General features: G+C 44.9%; 1 protein-coding gene across 3 annotated transcripts in view; it reads right to left on the bottom strand.

Annotated features, from left to right (window-relative positions):
* Window positions 1-1,190: 1,190 nt before the first annotated feature.
* SPRED2 (sprouty related EVH1 domain containing 2) overlaps window positions 1,191-20,315 on the bottom strand; it is a 60,026-nt gene continuing 40,901 nt past the window's right edge. For all 3 annotated transcript variants that reach the window (XM_084512257.1, XM_084512256.1, XM_084512258.1), the window contains exons 5-6: window positions 5,045-5,194; window positions 1,191-4,640 (exon numbers count right to left, since the gene is read on the bottom strand). In XM_084512257.1, the coding sequence (XP_084368383.1) occupies window positions 3,990-4,640; window positions 5,045-5,194 (801 nt within the window). In that variant the 3' untranslated portion in view covers window positions 1,191-3,989. The remainder of the gene's footprint in view (window positions 4,641-5,044; window positions 5,195-20,315) is intronic.

Raw genomic sequence — 20,315 nt, 5'->3', positions numbered from 1 at the left:
CAAAGCAGAAATGGACTCGATCTCAGCAAAGCTGTGACAAATTAAACCACCAGTTATTTATGTGACTGGAAATTCGCACCAAGTGCTGGGTCTCCTGTTGGATTCATGGAAATATTTGTAGAAAAATCAGATATACTTACTGTTTTTCGCTGGTTTCTGAGTCGATCAGCTGCAGCCTGGTGTCCTCTGGCCCGTTTTAGCTGGCTTATTCCTCTTCCATCTTCCATTTTAAACCCCTCGGACGCTGACTGCAGTGCCAGCAGGTGGAGCTGCCCATGTGCCTCTCCAAGTAGTGTCCTGGCAGGCATTGCAAACCTGCACCATGTACCCTCAAAAAGCAAGGTGTCCTCTTCAGTGATGACCTTTTCGGGAGCCACGTGTCCCCATGGCTACCTGCGACATGAGCCGAGCTTCTCTTTCCTTCCAGGGCTCTCCAGAGCCTGCTGAAATGCCCAGCCATGTGGACTGCTTTGCAGACAGATTTGGGTGCCCACGAGGCTAACTTGGCATTACAGCTCCTTCCCTCATCCTTGGGGCAGCATGGGGGGCAAATGGTGCAAAGAAGGAGGAAAGATGTCAGAAAAAATACCACAGCTCCCAGCTTTTTTCTTCCTCTGCTTTCCCCCTACCCTCCTTTTCCCTCATGGTGCTGGGACTACTCTAAGTAGTGGGGTGGTTTTGTGGCGGCATGAGGAGGACATCGATGTGCTGGCCCTCAGCACCAGCCCTATCTCCCATCATAGTGGCTAAAATAGGGAAAAAAAAGTATATTTTAAGGCCTTCGTGGGGTGGGAGGCTGTGGGGGGTGGAGGCCCAGAGGGTGATGGTGACACCTGAGGGTGCCGGCCCAGGCCCAGGCCCAGTCATGGCCACCAGGGCCTTCTGGAAGGCAGAGCCACCAGGCTGGGCCTACTCATTGAGGTGCGCCCCAAAAACATGCAAAACACCTGAATAACACCCAAAACCACTTAAAAAAACACCCACTCCCTCATTCCCTGCTGCATTTGGGCAAGTACAGCCTGTGTCTGATGCTCACAGCATTTACAACCTCAAAATGCAAACTAACTCCATTTTTTTTCCCTCAGAGACTCTGAGGTCTTGGAAGGGTGGCTCTGGTAATTTCCCCTGTATTTACCAGCATGGTTTAATTTTCACCTTGTTTTCCAGCCAGGCAAAACCCATAAACGGCATCATTTTGATATGATGTATTTGTATTTACATGGTACATTTTAAAGCAATAGCTACATTGATCATACATATTAGAAACAATAAAAAAAGAAGTTAAGAACTAAAATGTACATCATACACTTGTATATATATTTTTTTACACAGAGGTAAAAAGGCTTATAAAAATCAATACAACAGGGTTTTAACTTTTAGTATATAGATACAATAATGATGAGGCTTCAGGCACTTTAATTTGTTAATGTGAGCAATAGCTTGAAAAAAAATTTTCCACAACAGAAAAAAAATTGGTTAATGTTTTGTTACCACAGATACAAAAATAAAATCTGAATAATTTCTCTCAAATGATTGATGTCAGTATTGCAAAGCTGACTGGGAGAATGCTACACACTGTTCAGCAGCAGTGTGGAAATTAAGGAGAAATATTTACAAAAAACACCCATTTCTATCATTGTGCCCTTACACCACTGCCTTCACAAACCAAATAACACACGCAGCAAAATCTACAAGTATTACAAAAACCCAAAAGGAGAAAAGGGAGGAAGAAGAAGGGAGGAAAAATAATAAAAAAAATAAAATTAAAAAAGGTTTTTTTTTTTTTTTAACTTTTATTTCCAGACATACAGAAAGGCTTGGAGTATGTCTACTTTACTTAAATAAATAGGGGCACTTCAAGACCGGACAAAAAGCTGTAAGATCTTTTTGTAGTGTTGTGCTTTATAGAGACAAGATCTTACAGATGTTTGTTTACATGAAACAACTCTGAGAACAGAAATAAAAGGAAAAGGTTGTTCCATTAAATTTTTTCGAGGCTGGCTTGATGTTTACTAGACACCATTGAGAGATTTGTCAACTGCTATTAGGCACAAAATATTTATATTTCATTCAGCAAACCCAGACACATCACCAAGAGCGTAACACTCCATCCCTTTTCCATTATCATTCATTTTTTTCCAACCAAAAGATCCCCAGCAACTGCTACAAATTAAGCCTACCAAACTCTATAGTGTATAAGCACATTGCATACTTAGTTCATGGTTTACTAAAAAGCTGTGATTAACTCTCAGAGGAACTGTTGGGACATTCCACCAAGAAAAAATGGCAAGCGTTCCTTTTACATTTATTTGGCAAAAAAAAAAAAAAAAATCCTCTCTTTTAAGACTGATGTCAATGTGCAATAGAGGGAGGGAAAGGACATGCGCCCACTGGCAATTTACTGCAGAAAGAAATTATGGCAGGAACAGCAGTGCCAGCTTTGACAAGCCAATCCCTAGCTGCCTCAAAGTATTCAGATTGTACTATGCTAGTTAGAGCTCACTGCGCTAAATCATTTTTTTTTTTAATAAAAATTATTTGGCTATTCCTTGTAATATATTAGAAAAATACTCTTTTTCCAGCTAATTACAAGCCTTGTACACAAGACAACATGACATTTAAAAAAAATTAATCTTATCCTGCTGTATGCACCTTATGCATCCACTTGATAAATCTGGGTGGCAAACTGGGGAGGGGAAAGCGGGGGAGACACTTCAGTCTGGCTCCTGCAAAGACTCACATGCTTAATCCTACACACAGAATCACAGAAATGCTGGTTGCACACGCATTAAGTTGGGACATCTGTAAGCATCTGGAGGATTTGGACAGTAGGTCAGGAAATGAAAGTGGTGGTTAACAACCTGGCTTTTGATTTTAAATACCTGCTTAGACTGCTAAATGTAGTTTCTACTGTGGATGTGTATGTTCTCATGCTCATGTATTATACAGAAAAAAATAAACAAATACTATTTTCCATACAATCCACCACTTAATGCAGCATTTCCCCAGAATTGCCATGGATTACAATAGTGCTTTTGACATTGCATTGTTAATAATTCTTTGCATAACAAGAACTTTCCCCATCTGGAACCTTAGTGTTTTATTCTCAAATCATGACATGGCTGGCTAATGAAGAAGTTCCCTTCTTTCAGGCAGAACTCTGAAAACACAGTTTTATTTTTCCAAAGTTATTTAGGGAAAAAAGAAAACACTAAAATTTAAGTTTCCCTTTCAAGTAGTGGTCTGAAATGATTACAGGTAAGGAGAACTACCAGATTCTCAATGGTTATGTGACTATGGTAACTGAGCCTTGCTTTCTGTTCATAGAACTTTAAGAACAGAGAAATAATTTAAGATGTTTGCTGAAGGAAATGACGATGGACTCTAGAAGAGAAACTGCAGCTTAGATGGCTATTTTGGCTTTGGAAAATAGAACAACAACAACAAAAAACAAAATAAAAGAAAACCAGTGACAGAAATACTGTGTTGTGGTACAAGTTTGTTACTAGCACACCTTCTATACACACAATAAATTGACGGCAAGTTAAAATATCTTCCAAGTGAGATTTCATTCACTATACCACCCTGTTTTGAGAAATGCCAAAACTTGCTAATGCACTGATGGTACCGAGCAAGCAGAGGCAAAACGGACACAACCTGGAGATGTTCTACAATCCACCACCATTTAAAGCAGTTCTTTTCTCAAACTCATTTTAACTGAAAAAATAATATAAACATGTACAAGAGAGTCTGTTTGATTACAGATTAATAATACAAAAGTCTATGCTGTACGTTAGTTAGTTAGAACACTTGATGAGCAAATCAATGCAGTGTGAGCCCCAGACGATCAAATGTAAAGTGATCCAAACTGGTGGTTTCTGGATGCTGTTGGGCACAGTGGCTGCATCAAAATAAGTGATCTTAATGCTCAAAAACCAACGTGTTCCTTGAACTACAGGAAAAACATAGCACTCTGAACTCATCTGTAGTCATCCAGCAGCTTTGTGTTTTCCACCACAGCACCTGCACATGACCCCACAGTGGTGACAAGCCCGAAGCGGCAAGTAACAGCACATACATGGAGCAATGAAAGACAAGGCGATAAGGGCCATCCACCGGAGGCAAAACATTTCATCACTGGTGTCACACGAGCAAGGATCTGTATAGTCTCCTTCCGGATCGGACATACAGTGATAGAGCATAGTGTCTGCGCACCACATACAGCTCACTCGACGGATGCAAGTCTTGACGCGGTCTGGAGCATCCTGGCATTGACCCCGTTTGTTCTCCTCATGATTGAACATGTCCCTGCAGTACACGCACCGCGACCTCTCACCATCCTCCTTCCGTCTGGGCTTGAATTTGACGGGTTGAGTCTTTATCACAGCACCCTTGATATCTTCACCCAGGTCAAAGTCTGAGTTGTCTACGTAAGGATAAGTGTATTCGTGTTTTGAGGCCTCACTTTTGGCAAAACGTACGTAGGAGTCCATGTCATCAGGATCAAAGTTCTTTCCTCGCGCTGGGGCATGGCGATAGTCCTCATATCCAGTCATCCAAATCTTTTCCCGAGGATTGATGCGTACTATCTCCTCATCGTCATCCGGAAAGTTGACGTGCCGGTACGATCGTGGTGCTGACTGTGGAAGCAGGGATGGAGAAAATATAAATAAGTTCAATTTTCAATGAGCAATTACTTTCTCCTTGCTTAATGAAAAGCAAGTTATTGAACGATTTTGATCTTTGTACACACTTTGGTGTGTTTTGACTGAAAAAAACCACACCCAACAAGCTAACAGATCAGTGCATCTTCACAAAGTGTCCCCCTATCTGTAGGAGAAGCAGGGTAAGCATTCGGCTTTCCCCCATATTCCAACTTTCAGACAGAAAACACACTTAAAACTATAACTAACTGAGAAGGAGACAGAAGTGGGGATCTTCTGAGGGACGGGGGGGGGGGAAGGAAACCAAACACTCCACAGACTTAGCTAATGACAGAGACAGTCCTTTACGTCCTAACAGCTAACAGAGACAGAAACCTTACTTGTTCTAGATGGTAGTGGTCGGAACTATAATGGTCGTGAAGGTGTCCACGAGTGCAAATTCTTCGATGTTCGCTGGATGCGGGAGAAGCCAGAGTTCGCACGGGCTGTTCCCTTTTCTGAGAGGAGTTGGAGGAGCTATCTGTAGCATTCTGTTTTAAATGGAAAGGGGAAAAAACTTGTCACACATTCAGCTGTTGCAGCACGCAGTATTCAAAAGAAGTGTTTTGCCACTCACTGACTTCGCACACACCTGCAATATTGGCAACACCTGACAGCAGGCAGCTTCATCAGGTTTCACAAAGTTCTTGAAAGAGGCAGATCTGTTGCCAGGCCGTAAAATGTGTTGCCACACACATGGAAAAATTACATGTGCCATAGCCTACCGGTGACATATTCACTAACACCACTCGTATTCGTTTGGCATATTATTTGTTGTGCTGGGCACCGCAGGATGGCGAACATTCACACTAGAAGTACAAGGTTAAATGATTGCATCATTTGAAGGAGTTTAAGTCCTGATGCACACTCAGGACTGAAAAAAATCTGGTAATTTTGTTAATCTTCAGGAGTCCCATTAAGATAAAAACTTCTTTACGTATTCTTCTCCAAACACTTGCTGAGTTCCAGTTCATCACAGACTACTTAAATAATCAGCTTTCCTTTAAAAATCATTTTTTTCATCTCCTTTTGTCACTAATCTCCAATGTGCAATGAATGCTCCTTTTATTTTTATACACTCCTGCTTCATAGTGCTCACTTTCTTTAGATTAATTATTATATCATTACACAGTAACAATCATGAAACGGCAAAATATGCAATAATATGCTGCTGCCAATACCTGCAGCTTCTTAATGTATTTATTTTCTTTATGTATTATAATAATGTATTATTATTAGAGAAATGCACAGCAGGTGACTAGTCTTAGCCATCCCTTCTCCATAGCCCTTCCTTGGTTAAAATACCTTCCATCCAATATCCAGGCATTCAGGATTTTTGCCCATTAATTCTTTTCATACGTTGGTTAGACTTTTTCAGATTACCACAAATATCAGAGGACGGCTGTTACATGAGCACCCTCTCGATGGTTCCTTTTACACATCAGTACTGCTGTTGACAGAAAGGCTGTAACGTTGCAATTACATCAATTGCAATATTGGTGCCTTGAACTAAGAAAAATCTCCATCCCCCTTCAACTGTCAAGCTGTGGCTGCGGCTAAGACAAGTCCAATGGAGACGTTTTCATTTTCCACAGCAGTTAGCAGAAAGACAACCCCAACAGAGGAAGGTAGTTATATCAACACTGGCAGAAGACTGGTTTTACCTGAAAAACCTTCTCTCCTCGTCAAGAATGCACTCTCTAAATATTATTTTTCAATGAATTGTACTAAACCTGTCTCTTACTCCCAGAACACAAGACCAGTCATTGTGGCCATTTGTTTATTCTGAAAACAACGCCTCGCAAGGCTCTGTCCAGAGCTGAGCACACCTTAAAGCACTACAACACAAAGTATGTGTCGAACCACTTCAACTGGCACAGCACTTAAAGGCACTGAACTGCCAGCTTATTTTGTTGAAAGCAAATACACAGATCTGGCTGCAGCGTAATGTAAAGTCAGGCTGGGTTATCCGAGACGTACAACAAGCAGGATGAGTTTGAATGTCTGACCCACCCATTGTGAACAGACTTTTAATTCATGTGGGATTGTTTTTTCTTTCCCTCTTTTTTTTTTTTTTTTAATAATAAAAAAAAAAAAACACAACAACAAGTACTTAGAACAAGTCTTAAGATATGTTAACAACACCTATAAAATGCAACTGCACTGGTATTCATTTTTTTACTATTATTATTTAAATGGTTCATCAGCCTAGTCTTCATTTCTCCCTAGATAAAGACACTTCACTTCTGGGGTTTAAGCACTTCTAAGCTAACTTTTCTGCCTCTAACTTCAAGCCCTACTGTATCAAGCACATTCTGGGGACACTTCAAAATAAAACGAGAAGCTTCTACAAGCAAGTACTTCAAAATAATATTAAGCTTTCAGGATATTTTGAAAACCTTCCTTAGGAGGGTTAGGATTTAGTTACAACAGCCGCCTCCTACAAGTACCTTTCCGCAGCGCGGCGTGTGGTGCAGACTGATGCAGAGCTGTAATTTCAGCTTCTCAGAACAACAACAGAAAGGCACACACCCCAGATTCCGGGTAGTTTTACCCTGTAGCATGCTCTTAAAGTTAAACTTTGACTGTCATGAGCCAAAAAGGAGGCAGGGCTTAGCAGAGTGCTCTGCCAGCCAGCAGGACCCTTCACCTTCACTGGAATTGCAGCCGAGCCCTGCTGGGACAAGCCTTTCGTGGGTACGCTCCAAAAACATCGTGGGTGCTCATGGTCAACGTAATGAAGCCTGGGAAACTTACTCAACTGGAGTAGGTGGCACACGTTGGCCTGCAACCCTCTCGCCCTCCTAGATGGAAAAAGAAGTCCCAAAGTGGATGTAGCTGCTAGATAATCCCTTGTGGGGCAGCTGGGGGCTGTAACCAGCCCTCCGAGAAGCGTGATGCTTGCTGGATGCGTGCACGGCCTCGCTGGGAAGGCCTCATTTCTGCAACAGGCAACTGGAAGAGAGGCTGGAGCGATTTCTATCTAGCCGGATCCTTATCTGCCCTTGCTTTGCTCCACACCTCCTTCTCCTTCAGAGCCAGCAGGGCGACCGGGCCTCTCCTCCACATGTGTTGACATGGCTACAAAACCTGTTTGCAGCATACCAAAGAAGCTGCGGCTCAGGCCTCCGCATTAACCTTATTAAAAATTGCTTCATTTCCACGTTCAATGTCCTCAGATTAGAGGGGCACTTTGCCAACACAAACACTTTGCTCCGAGCACCCAGAAAGGTAGAAAGCAGTCTATCCGAGCCCAGGTCTCTGTTCACTCTTCTGGAAAAAAGTTCATGCTGCCTCCTGGATGGTGAGGCTGAAGGAAACTGCTTGACAGACGCAGTATCTGCTGGCTCACCTTGCTGACTGTCAGCTGAAATAAGCACTGCTACTTTCCAAAAAACAGATCCCTCACCAAAGCTTCAAGCTTCCATTGAAGAAAAAAGAAGGCCTTCAACACATAGGAACAAATGGGTTGAAGATTTGGATGTAAGAGGGGGAAATATTTGTCCCTCCCAAGCAGAAGGTCACCAGTGAAGCCCCCAGGCCTCTACTTGTGCTGCTGAGTGTACTCATAAATAAACTGAAAACAGGGTGAACAGCAAGAAGACAAAACCTTCTCATGACACTTTAGTTATTCAGGGAAGTAAAAATGAAAGCTGACCCTGAAAATTCGCTTAAGAATCTCATAATGCTGGGATGCTAAAGAAAAAAAAAAAAAAAAAAAAAGCTAATTATCACTAATATGTAAAGTGATGGGAACACCTTGATCTGACACATACAACAATGTACTATCAAACAGCTATTGCTGCTCAGGAGAGAGGTCTTGGGGTTAAAAAACAGCAGCCCCCAGTGCTATAGTCAGGACAATCGGAGGCCTGGGGTGGCTTCTGAATACTGGTTAGCTAAATAGAGGAGGTCTGTCCAGCCTGGAAAAGAAATGATGGGAGGGAACATGAAGATGGGAAGGGAAGAAGTCTGTAGAATCAGGAGCCCCATGGGCAAGGAGAGTAGGAAGTGATTATCCTTCTGGTATTCTTCAGAAGAGAAGAACACAAGGCCTTCAGTGGGACATGCTCAGATAAGCCTCAAACAGGGGGAAGTATTTCTGACAAATCCCAGGGTTACAGCTGGGTTCAGGAAGCCACATGGAAGCTCTCAGAAAGCAATCAAGGATCAAAGGTATGATGCTCAAGACCTGAAAGGTGGTCTGTTTCCTTAGCACCGCTCAACCATGACTGAATCTGAACTTGGTGACTGGTGACTGTCAAGACACATCCTCTGCTTCCGTGGTGGAAGCAGAGAGCAATTCCTGCCCCGCACAAGACTGGGCTGGGATTTTCTGCTGCCGTCACAGCAGTGAAAATTTTGGGGAGGATGACAGAGTGGGAGACACGAAAGGTTTGTTGCAGGTCACCCAAATACAACACACTTGCCTATGGGAATAAATGTAGAAAAGGCATTATCTCCAGAGCCAGGCTATCAACCATTGGTCTCTCAAAGAAACACTGTCTTCCCCTAAAGCCAGTTGAAACCAATCTGGTTCCAAATATATTTTTTTTCAGGGGATCTATTGAAAACATGCCCGGTAGCCACAGAAGAGAAATGAACCCAAACCTAAAGCTGTTGGAACAGCGAGTCCGCAAAGAAACGCCGTTTCAACACGCCCTCAACGCACAATTAGAGAATTTTGTGCGGCACGTACCAGAGCTTTGTGATTGCTATGGCGGTCGCGAAGCCTTGTGGTTTCGCTGCTCGGATAACAAAATCATTAATCATGACCATAATAGCAATTTTATAAAACCCGTGCTACACATTTCCTCCTGCGAGTGAGCTGAACATATCTAGGCGAGCACACGTACCGCATGTTTGATACGGCCACTTGGAGAGAAAACACTCCTTTTCTACACACAAATGCTTGTACTGCGATCACTAAAAAGAAAAAGTGTCCCTGGCCCCTGTTTCCCTCTCAGAATTTAAGAAGTGACTCATTAAATTAAAAAAAAAAATAATCCCTAGTCATTAGTAAAGAAGATTATGTTAATCATTTACTGCAGTTTACTTCTCATTGAAATGGATTTGTTACACAAGAACGGCTGGCTAATCAGGTGCCTAAGTAATATTCTGAGATAAGCATCTATCATAAAAACAGATGAAAAAAAAAAAAAGAAAGCTTTCCCCTTCCCCCATTTCCCAGCTACTGAACTGGACAGATCACCTTGCCTCTCTAATGGCTTCGCAGAATAGTTTCACCCCTTGTGGTGCAATACCCGGGGTGGCCAGGAAAAAGAAGACAGATCCATCTCCAACTTATGAAGCGGCTTGTCAGAAATCAGTTGCCTGAGGGAATTTATGGGAGCTCTGCTGCTTGCAACTTCTAGAAGTGCTCTCAGCCAGCTAAAGCATTACCAAGTCTGCTGTCAAGATTAATTGTGGGTCAAACAAGATGATTTGCTTTTTCTCTAGGATTTTAATGGCTCCACGAGGTAGGGAAGGCGATGGGGAATAGAAGTATCATGATGTTGAACAAGCAATTTTGCAAGTAATGGATGGCTCTAAAGTAATTGGAAAACTGTGCCAGCCTGGCCTTTCGACAGCAGAAGCTGTCTGTCTGCGAGTTAACCTGCTGTCTGCTGCCACACGTCGCTGTGCTTCTCTCCCACTGCCGTGCAAGCTGCCTTTCTGAACCACCCCAATCTGATGGGGTCTGTCTGTGCCCCACGTGGAAATGCAAAACTCGGTGGGTCTCATCTTTGCCAAGGCATTCTTCAGCTGCCAACCCTGCTGCTTTCACTTTGGGAAGCCCACACAGGCTAATGGGGAGCCTGCTTGATGTCTGATCATCTGAAAAGACATCCCCAGTACGAGAAACCCAGCTCCATCACTAATTCATGGCTTAGGGATGAGCCTGGAAAACAGACATGCGACAAGCTGCATCCTCCCCGTCATCTGGAGCCCGTTGTTTGTGTGCTCTGCCCAGGTGCAGTTTTGCTCGGGAGCCCCAGCACAAGCGAGCAGGGCCCTTCCCATTTGCTGGAGAAAAGGGAAAACACAGCTGCGCTATCGATACGGAAAGGAAAAATGATAAAAGTCTGAAATGGTGAAGCAAGTGAACGGTACAGACCTACGCTCGACTCTGAGGTTTATCTGCAGAGCCTCCGCTGTTTATGAACTTCACAAAGAGGAAGTCTGAGAGCTATTTTGGACACACGGCACCGAAACTTCCACCTTTCCAAAGAAATTAAGATAAAATATAGTCTCCCAGTACTCCCTCAGCCTAATCTTGCAAGAACATTTCTTTCCTTTCCCCTCCAGCTTTTATTTTTAAGCCTTAAGGGACATGGCCGCTACTGAAAGTCACAGAGAGGGAAGAGCAAAATTTTTAGTTTTTGTCTCTAATTGCTCTCTACTCAAGAAAGTTAGAAAAAGATTTCACATTTTTAATTCGTCTCTGAATTGTCCTTGTGTTCAAGAGAGCCCACTTCAAGCAGGGCTAAGATTACCTAGGTATTAAGGAAGAAAAAGCTTCATCGTGAAGAATCTGTAAGATTTTAGATTTCTGTCTCCTGACCACAAGATTTTACTTTGTCCTGACAAGACAAATCCAAGGAAAAAAAAAAAAAGCATGTGTCCAATTTCTGCTTGTTTCGTATCACAGAGGACAATTTTTACTAAAGACAGCAGTTGTATTTGAGAAAGCAGCTTCTATGCATTTTGGAAAAAGTCTTGAAGCTCTTCTCCACTGAGGATCACGAGAGCTGCATCCAGTCCTAATCCTAACAGAGAGCCTGCAGGAAAAACTTCGCGTTAGATCATATTCCAGTACGGCTCGAAGACAAATTGGCCATACGCAGCTCTTACAATAAGCACGGATTCAGATTTTCTTACACCAGAGCAGGACTATAATTTCTCAAACGTTTGGACCGCTTCCTAGTCCCCATTTACACAAATACCAATATCAAGTGCAGAAAGCCAGCTAGCTTTACTGCTACCTTTTTCTATTTTTTAAACTTCTGCGGTTAGAGCACTGAGTGCCAGAAACATCCCGGTGGCTGTGCTGCCTTTAAGTCAGCAAAACTTGAGGAACATTTACAAGGACTCTGCGCACGAGATCATCTCCATTAAGCTAATGCTAAACCCGCTTCTGGCACCGCGGGTCAGCTCTGCGTGCTCCACAGATGTGGCTGAACGACTGGCTCCCAGGTCCACGATGAACACAGGCGAGTCAGGCACAGCTAAAGCGATGTGGCGAGCCATCAGGTGTGCTACGGGGGAAACCTCGGCAAGATTTTTCTGTTTCACCGCTCGCCGAGATACAAGGCAGCAGAGGCAGCTCTGGGCAGACAAAAAGAAGTCCTCTTAAAACCCAGGAGCTGTTTAAACCAACTGGTTGCTTACGACCAGCTAGGGACAGAGGCAGGCTTTTCCTTTTAGCACAGAGGGCTCCACAAATCTTTTCACGCCTCGGAAATTACCTCCTGGTGCAGATCACAGCATTGCCGGGATGATCAGCTGCCCAGTATTTGTGTTCCTACAGCTCCGCGAAGATTAGCGAGGCCTCCCTCCCATAACAAGTAACATTAGCCACGCTGCTGAAGCTGATCCTCTTCTAAGGCCACGAGAGATGGCCACCGAGGTCTGCACGGGGCCACACTGCCACGGGGAGGTGACAGTCCCTTCTCCCTCCCATCAGTCCCACTATGTGGCTGAGGAACCACAAGAATCCAGCCCCAAATCTCTCCAGCTGTATTTTTAAAGCACTTTTCTGGCTGGATCTTCTCCCCAAGCCCAGCTCACCACACATAAAGGCTTGTGTCCTGACGGCACAGGAGGCTCTCAAGGTGGCCTAGGGGGCAGAGATGGGTGTCTGGAGCAAGGCACCATTGCTCCAGATGGGTGTGCTGAGCAATGCATGCACAGAGAGGACGGCGAGAGCCTGCGCGGCTCGCAGGGCAGCCGGGAACAGATGGCTGCACGCAGCTCGCTGCTGAATCCCAGCTCCTCCACGCTGAAATGCCCAGGGAGGGGGAAAATAGGACCGGGGAGGGGGAGTGCTAACAAAAACTGGACTAGCTGAGCCGCAAGGATCAGTGCACCTGAGCTGTTCACGTCTTTGCTACGTAGAAATTAAACATTTACCCTCTAAGCATGCTCCTCCTATGCAACACGCTCAGATGCAAACAGAGGAGAAAAAACAGTTAAACGCAGACTTCCCACAGCAGACTGATACGATATTTTAAGAAAGCAGTTAGGGGTCATTTATTCACACAGTTATGAGCATCCACGTTATTTTCACTGGAATCCATCCCCAAAATAGAACCCAACAGCTGATGCAAACTTTTAAAATACCCTCTTCACATGCACTGCAAATATGTCAGGCTCCGCTTAAAAATGCGGTGGTACTGACTCCTGCCTTGCCTTCCCTCCTCGCAGACAGAGCCAGAGACAGATGAACTGCTCGCCCTAATCACTTCTGATTTAATTTCCATAAAATATTTACGAGGCGCAGGGAGAGCAGACCCTTGGCAAAACACATTAGGCAGGTGAGGGAAGGGAACAGGGCTATCGAGATGCAGTTGTTTACGGCGCATCTCAGCGCTGGGCACAGGTCCACGCCGAGCTCCCGGGGCTTTTGTAGTCCGTGGCATGGTTTTGGTCATCCCCAGCAGCAATCACCACATGCCTGGGAGCGAGGGTGGTGTCATCATGCTGGATATTTTTTGTCCATCGGAGGATTTTCTTTATTCCTCACTTTTTAAAAGGGGGGAGCCTGTCACTTTAAAGGAACAATCATTCTGGAAGCCTCATGGAAGAGCACATTGCATTGTTTAGCTTTCTCAAACTCCTCCTTCCTCTTTGCGAGCTCTCCAAGAAAATAATAAAAGGAATAAAATCGAGAGGATGAAACCAAACTATGGTTAGACTTAGCAAAACGCGGGTGCACGCTCCAAGCAGCTTGAACTCTCCGCATTTTTTCCCCGCCTTTCCTTTATTTTTTTCCCATGCCCGCTACATGAGACAATGGGATTCAAACCAGATTTTTGTGCCTGAAACAGCATGTGGAAATGGCAGCCCCTCTCCTGTAAAGCGGCGCCGAGATCCTCGTTTGCCCCGTGGTTCTGACCCAGCTCTCCTCCTGTCACCGCCGGGACACGAGGTCCCAGCGCAGCAGCACCGGGGGGCAGGAGCCTTCCCCCTTTGCCTCCCGTGCCAGCTGGGATGCCTGGCCCAGCATCCTGGCTTCATCCAGACCCGGAGGCGATTCCCTAATCCATCCCGCTGCGGTGCAGGAAGCTGTCAGTCATCGCGCCGCCTGCCAGCCAAAGCTGCTTCTTCCCGACCGTGCTTGCACCCTGGTTTTCTTTTGCATTCTGCCTGCTGCCTTCGAGATGCCCGAAATCAGCCAGTGTCCCTGCTTTTTGCTCATTTTGCTGCGTTTTTTTTAAAACACAAATGGGAAACGGCAGGAGCTTTGCAGCAGCACTGGGAGCTGCATCCCTCGGCTGCCGTCTCGTGTATGGTGCTGAAGTTTGGGGGAACTCTCCATGCTCCTCTCGGGCTTCTCGCCTTGAATCCGGTCCCCCTCCTATGCTCCTGTATGTAATGCTGAAGAAAAGCAAGGCTAAAATCAGGAGGCCTCAGCCTCGCTTTGTAAAGCTCCATTGAAAAGCTGAGATACGCCAATGCTCTGCGCTGTGATCACGCTGGAGACAGGCTGTACTGGAAAACACTCCCCGCTAAGTGCCTGGTTCACCTTGACCAGCGCGGCACCGGGAGGAAAAACATGCGTGCCACAGACACGGGGCAGGTTGGCATGTTTGCACATTCCCTTCCCCAAAGGTCAAATCTCAGCACGCTCGCTGCCCTTCTAGACGGCACGGCAGCCTCCACACACACTGCAAAAAGCAAGCAGAAATTCACTGCACGCTTCTCTTTCATTCCCTGGGAGAAAAAAAATAAATAGAAATCACGCAGAAAAAAGATAATGAAAAAGGAACTTTCCTCACTGCCACTCTCTTCCCAATTTTAAAGATGCTGCACTCAGGTGTGGACTATTTAAAATAAAACCCCAGCTGGCTCTGCCAACACCGCATCCTCCGCTACAGCCCAGCAATGCCCAGGTCCTTGGGACAGCAAAGCCCACCTCCAAGGGCACCCAGGGACAGCAATTTGGGCTGTGCCACTGGCTGATGTCTCCCCAAGGCTCCCCACTTTACCCATGGGACCATGTGGCTGAATCTGATCAATATGCTTGATCCAGGTTAAAAAGATGCTTTAAAATATAAAAAAAAAAAAAAAAAGAAGAAAGAAATCCATCTCTCCCCCCTCCATTTCACTGCACATTAAGACAGGGCGATTTCAGCTCGGCTATGTTTTGTTTCCGACACGTCTGTGCTTTAAGCACACCAATGCACTAAAACGTTCGGCTGCAGATGAATTAAAAGGGAAGGCGCTCGTAAACAGCTTCACACTTTAACTCATCACATAGTTCAAGTACATTACTACGCAGCCAAATTATTTTTCGGAAGACAAACATTCAGCTAGCTGATTGCAAGTGTGAAACGGTGCTGCGATGCGCTCAGAGCCACAACTCCTTAGCTCCAAACTCCAGCTAGCACGGCACCGGTCGATTCACCTTCAGACAACAAATCCTACCGGCAGGTTGCTGCTGGCCCTTCTCCTCCAGAAGCCTCCAGTGCCTGCATGTTATAAGAAAACAAGCTTTTGGAAGCTTGGAGATCACTTAAATGAATGTGAGACTGGTCATATGCAACAAAAGAATTGAATTGAGTGTGATACTGAAAGAGCTGGCACGTTTACCTATGCCACCCTGTCATCATTTAAGCACAGGAGTGTTTAAAACAGAATAAAATAAAATAAAATTCTCCTTTGAACTGCTGGAGCAAGGGAAAAAGGGCAAGCTAAGCAACAACCCATCCCTAACTGGTGCGCAAAGTACAGCACTTACAAGTTCTGGCAGCTATAAGGAAACTTCCATCGTAGCAGAAGATCAGATTTCAGCTTCCTGCAGGATATATCCCAATCCCACTGCAGGCCCAACTGTGTTTGGATGTGGGAACGGTACAGAGCCAGAAAACACACTATAAAAACAGTCTTTAGAGAAAGAATTGCGACAAGAGAAATTGCTTACCCTCAGCAAAGCAGTTTGACACATCCACATCACCGCTATAATTAGCTGCATAAAAACTACACGACAGCAAGGCTCAGGAGAGCTCAATATGGATATTATCTGCTTAATAATTTGTTCCTGAACAACAGATGCTCCTCGCCTGTCTTCATGCATACACGCCCCAAATGCTACGGGCTCCGAGCAGGCTGCTATTCACCACGAAGGACCGCTTCCCTCGTCCAGGCTGCTAAAGAGACAGGTAGTGCAGTCCTTGCAAAGGACGTGGGCATCTGAAGACTGTGTGTGGTGAATAACCAGGCTGACGCAGGTTGGTTAATTAAAAGAAAAAACAAAACAAAACAAAAACAAACAAACAAACAAAAAACATTAATTTTTTAAAGCCTTAAACTGAAGCGTAGCGCGTTTGGTAACTGATCTCTAGCAACAAAAGCCTGGTTTTCCCACCAGAGAGTGACCTGAAAGCAAGAAGTAATGCAATAAATAAAATAAAGCAATGCAGAAATTGTGCAAGACCTCTATTTCCCCCTCCTTTCTTTCAAAGAAAGCAAGGTTTCAAATCTACGCCATGGTTATCTCTCCCATCAGCTCACCTTAGCTCTTCATTTTCATATCATGAATCTGCAGTTTACGTAAGAATAAACAGATTTCATGTAAAGCCTATCTCCACAGCTTCCACGCCAGAGCAATTTTTGTATTTCCTTCTGCCCACAAGAGAGGCTTTGAGCAAACAAGGACAACTCATATGGTGAAGACAGTAATTATGGCTTTGAAGGACTGAAGAAAAGAGCAGCTGCCATTCGGGGTGACACCTCTGTCTCAGGGACAACCGTAGCGGATTACTGTCAAAAGTAAAACTTGCTTGTATTTGTAATAAGAATAAGAAATAAATGCATTAATTTCCAGTGACACTTCGGAGAAATAGGAGGTCCTGGAGGAAAGGGGGAAGCACACTGCTACGAAAACCTCTGGCTATGACAGCAGAGAAAAAACTTTCCATTTCATTTTCCCTACTGAAAAATCTCTTCAGGTGTCGTTGTCTGTTCCCCTGGACTGACAGAAATTCATTACAGGCAAAGTCAACCTGAGGAAAGGCAGAAAAAAAGCATAAAAGAATCTGGTTTTAAAACGGTTTGGAATCGAGGACTTTTTCACTATTTCAGTAGGGTCTCCTGACCCCCAGCATAGAAACTCCTCCATGAAGAAGCTGAAATACCCTGGCGATTAAAGGGAGGAAGAAAAAAAAGACCTACAGATACACCGATAGCTTCAGTCTCCCCAGCTACCTTGGTAGTGGGTCTGCTGGAAGAAATCAAGACAGATTTCACAGGGCAGGAGCAAGAAGAACACAAGCTGTGCTCTGATGTGATAAATGGTGGCTGCCTCGGTGTAACGCTGAGCGTGCACGTGCAGGACTGCGATGTGCAGAGCGCTGCACACAGCTTGAGGCACCCAGCTATGAAAAACAGCAGGAGTCCGAGTCCAGTTCATTTCTCTTCATTTAAGCCAGGGAAGATTTATTTTTTAATATGTATTTTAATATATATATTTGAGCCTGCTGGTATCTGTGTGTGAATTTCGTTCTTCTTGGCAAGCATTTCTTTTTTAATCTGGATGAGAATAGCTGTGGTTTACAACACCAGCCCCAAATCCAGACATCAGAGGATGTGGGTAGGAGCAATGAACCCTTCTGCCGTCCGTGCATCGCTGAGCAGGAAGAATAACCCAGGTAATGCCACCCAACCCTACTGCTGTGACGGGTCCCTAATCGCTCTGCTCAGCCTTACAGAACAAACAAGGCGGATTTGCTCACAGTGACAACCTAAGCACCACACCCCACCACCCCCAGACAGAGCTCTGCGCCTCCAAAAGAAGCTTTTCCCTTCTGTTACCCTATCTCAGCCTTAAGAAAAAGGCAACAGCAGGCTCTTGCTGCTCCTCATTCCCCGAGAGCAACTCATGAAAGGTATAAATCTTGCAGCTCGGTGCTTCTCTATGCTCAGCAACATCGTTTTCCGCAGAGGGGTGGGATGAGGGATGCTCCAGCCTTACACAGAGCTCACAAGAATTTATAAGTACAGTCATCCAAAGCGACTGGGCTGGGTCTCTACATATCTACTTTAAAGAAAAAGAGATACAGTGGTTCTTTAAAAGAACCATCTGAACGTGAAACGACCAAGCCAGCAAGAAAAGTTAGATTTAGTGTTTATCTAACTAACATAAATCTTATAAATTTTAATAGTGAGGCTGTAACACACTTGAGGCCCACATGGGAGATGAAAGTAGGGAAAAGGTTTCATGGAAAGGCAGCAAGGAGAAATCTGTTTTTTTAATTATGAAACCAGAAGAGATGCAAAGAGGGCTGTAACGTTAACAGCTGCCACGACCCGCTCGGCTGCAGCCATCCCTTCCAGGACTGCTAGCAGCATCCACGCCACAGGACAAGCCTCCTGGCCCTAATGTCCCCAGGCACAGGAGCAGTAGGACTTTGGGCTGAGAAAGGGGCACGAGGGGTGCGGGATCCCTCCAAGCACACAGCCCCATGGGGAAAATGCCAGTCTGGAGGTCGTGGGTGAGAAGCCCAGCAGCAGGATCCTGCCTACCCACAGCAGTGAAATGCAGAGAGAAAGCCAGGGGTAACCTTGGTGGCAGCAAAATCCATTCACCTTAGTGAAGGAGCAGAGTATTGTCCCTGTCTTGTAGCTGGGGAACAGAGGCAAGAAAGCTTTTAGCCAGGACCCCATAAAGTCTCCAAGAGAAGCAGCGGACTGTGCCTGTATGTCCACAAACCCAGACCTGTAGCTCAGCCACACTCTTCCATCTGCAAAATTCTGTCAGTCTCATTTTCAACAACAACAAAAAAATCGTATTTTTAAAATTATTAATTACACGGAACAGCTATCATTGTAACATGAACATCAGACCTAGTAAGGTTGGGTTTCTTTGTTTTCTCCCTCCCGCTCCCCTTAAGCCAAAAGAGGGCTGCAGTCATTTTTAGGTTCACAAAGCAGAACAGACATGGGAGCCGTTGCTCCTCCTGCCAGTGGGTGTCTTGTCTTTAGCACTAAAGCAGGCACAAGGCTGCGGATTTATCTGAAAAACACATGAGCAGCATTTCAGCTGAACTGGTCATAAGGTTTCAGAATGAACATCTCTGCTTTTCGGGTGGGTTGCTAAAAGAGACCATTTCAGGCACTCTGCAGACTCTGGAAGACATTGACCTTTCTTTCCTTGGACTCAATTCACATTTTTCACTTCATGGTCATGTGGGATTATTATCTGTAATTGAAAGTAAAAGTGTAGATTAAGGAAAAATTCTGCACAAGAACTCAATTATATGGCAAATGCTGTGGCTGAAGAACTACAGAATGTATTTGGACCTTATTAAAAGGTACTTCTGAAGTGACTGTTAATTAAAGAAGCCTGAAGATGCAAACTAGATGGATGAAGACAAACAACAGTCTCAGACCATTGCAAAGACAATGTTTCCCCCAACGGAGACAGAACGGATGGCTAGTCTTACTCAGATTGCATCTCTTGAGAGGACGATTTATAATGTACAAGACAGGAGAAATTTATTTGCTAACATATGGAAAACATTTATGGGCTCTACTGAGGATCTGGAATTAAAGAAACACAACTACATATTGTTAAAACTTCTAAATGGAGATTTCATTTCAGAAATAAGCATTTTTTCCTCTGAAGTCAGTGACATTTATTTCTAGATACTTTTGCTTTCTGCTTTACGAGGTATGGCTTTCCAAACAGAGGCCTGAATTGGTTTATCTAGCTGCTACAGGTCTAAAGCACAGCAAACTTAGTAGAGTCCTGTTTCTAAAGACACAACCCAGCCTTCAGAACAACGGCCAGGGTGCACACATGCCACAGGGATGGGCAGGGTACTGCTGCCCAAGTTCTTTTACCAGCCGAGCTGGCATAGCAAAAGCTATGGGCATGAGAGAGATTAAGGCCACCGACCCCAGCAATGCTTCTCAAGCCACAGCTGCAGATAATTCACCCCCTTGTACCAGAAAACAATCCTCCATTTAGCCCCACAAGATCACAGCCTGATGGCAAGCCTTCCCAACCTCTGGGCCAATAACCTACAGGATCCCTAGTGGGATCACAGGCTGGCTGGTGAGTCACCGAGATGGGTGCCATACAAGTTACACGCACAAAAAATGCAAGAAGGCATCATCCCATGGAGCAGCACCGAAGCTAATAAGATACAAGACAGCACAAACCCCTTGTTTCAATCAATAACCAACAGTGCTCATGCGTAACGAGGATTGGGTTCTTCTTTTTAAGCTGATGCATTGGTGCAAGCGCTGATGGAGAGGTGCGGCGATCTGCAGAGCAGAGCAAGCAACTGGAAGTCTGGGACGGCTGTGGTCGAAGTGACTGAAACGACTTCAAGGAGAGGAAGGACCTCGGAGCAAAGTCTTTGAGGCAGCCGTGCAGTGGCGACG

This window comes from Aythya ferina (genome assembly GCF_964211825.1).
Source record: "Aythya ferina genome assembly, chromosome: 3".
NCBI lineage: Eukaryota > Metazoa > Chordata > Aves > Anseriformes > Anatidae > Aythya > Aythya ferina.
The sequence above is the reverse complement of the archived record's forward strand: the minus strand, read 5'-3'. Positions and strand labels throughout refer to the sequence as shown.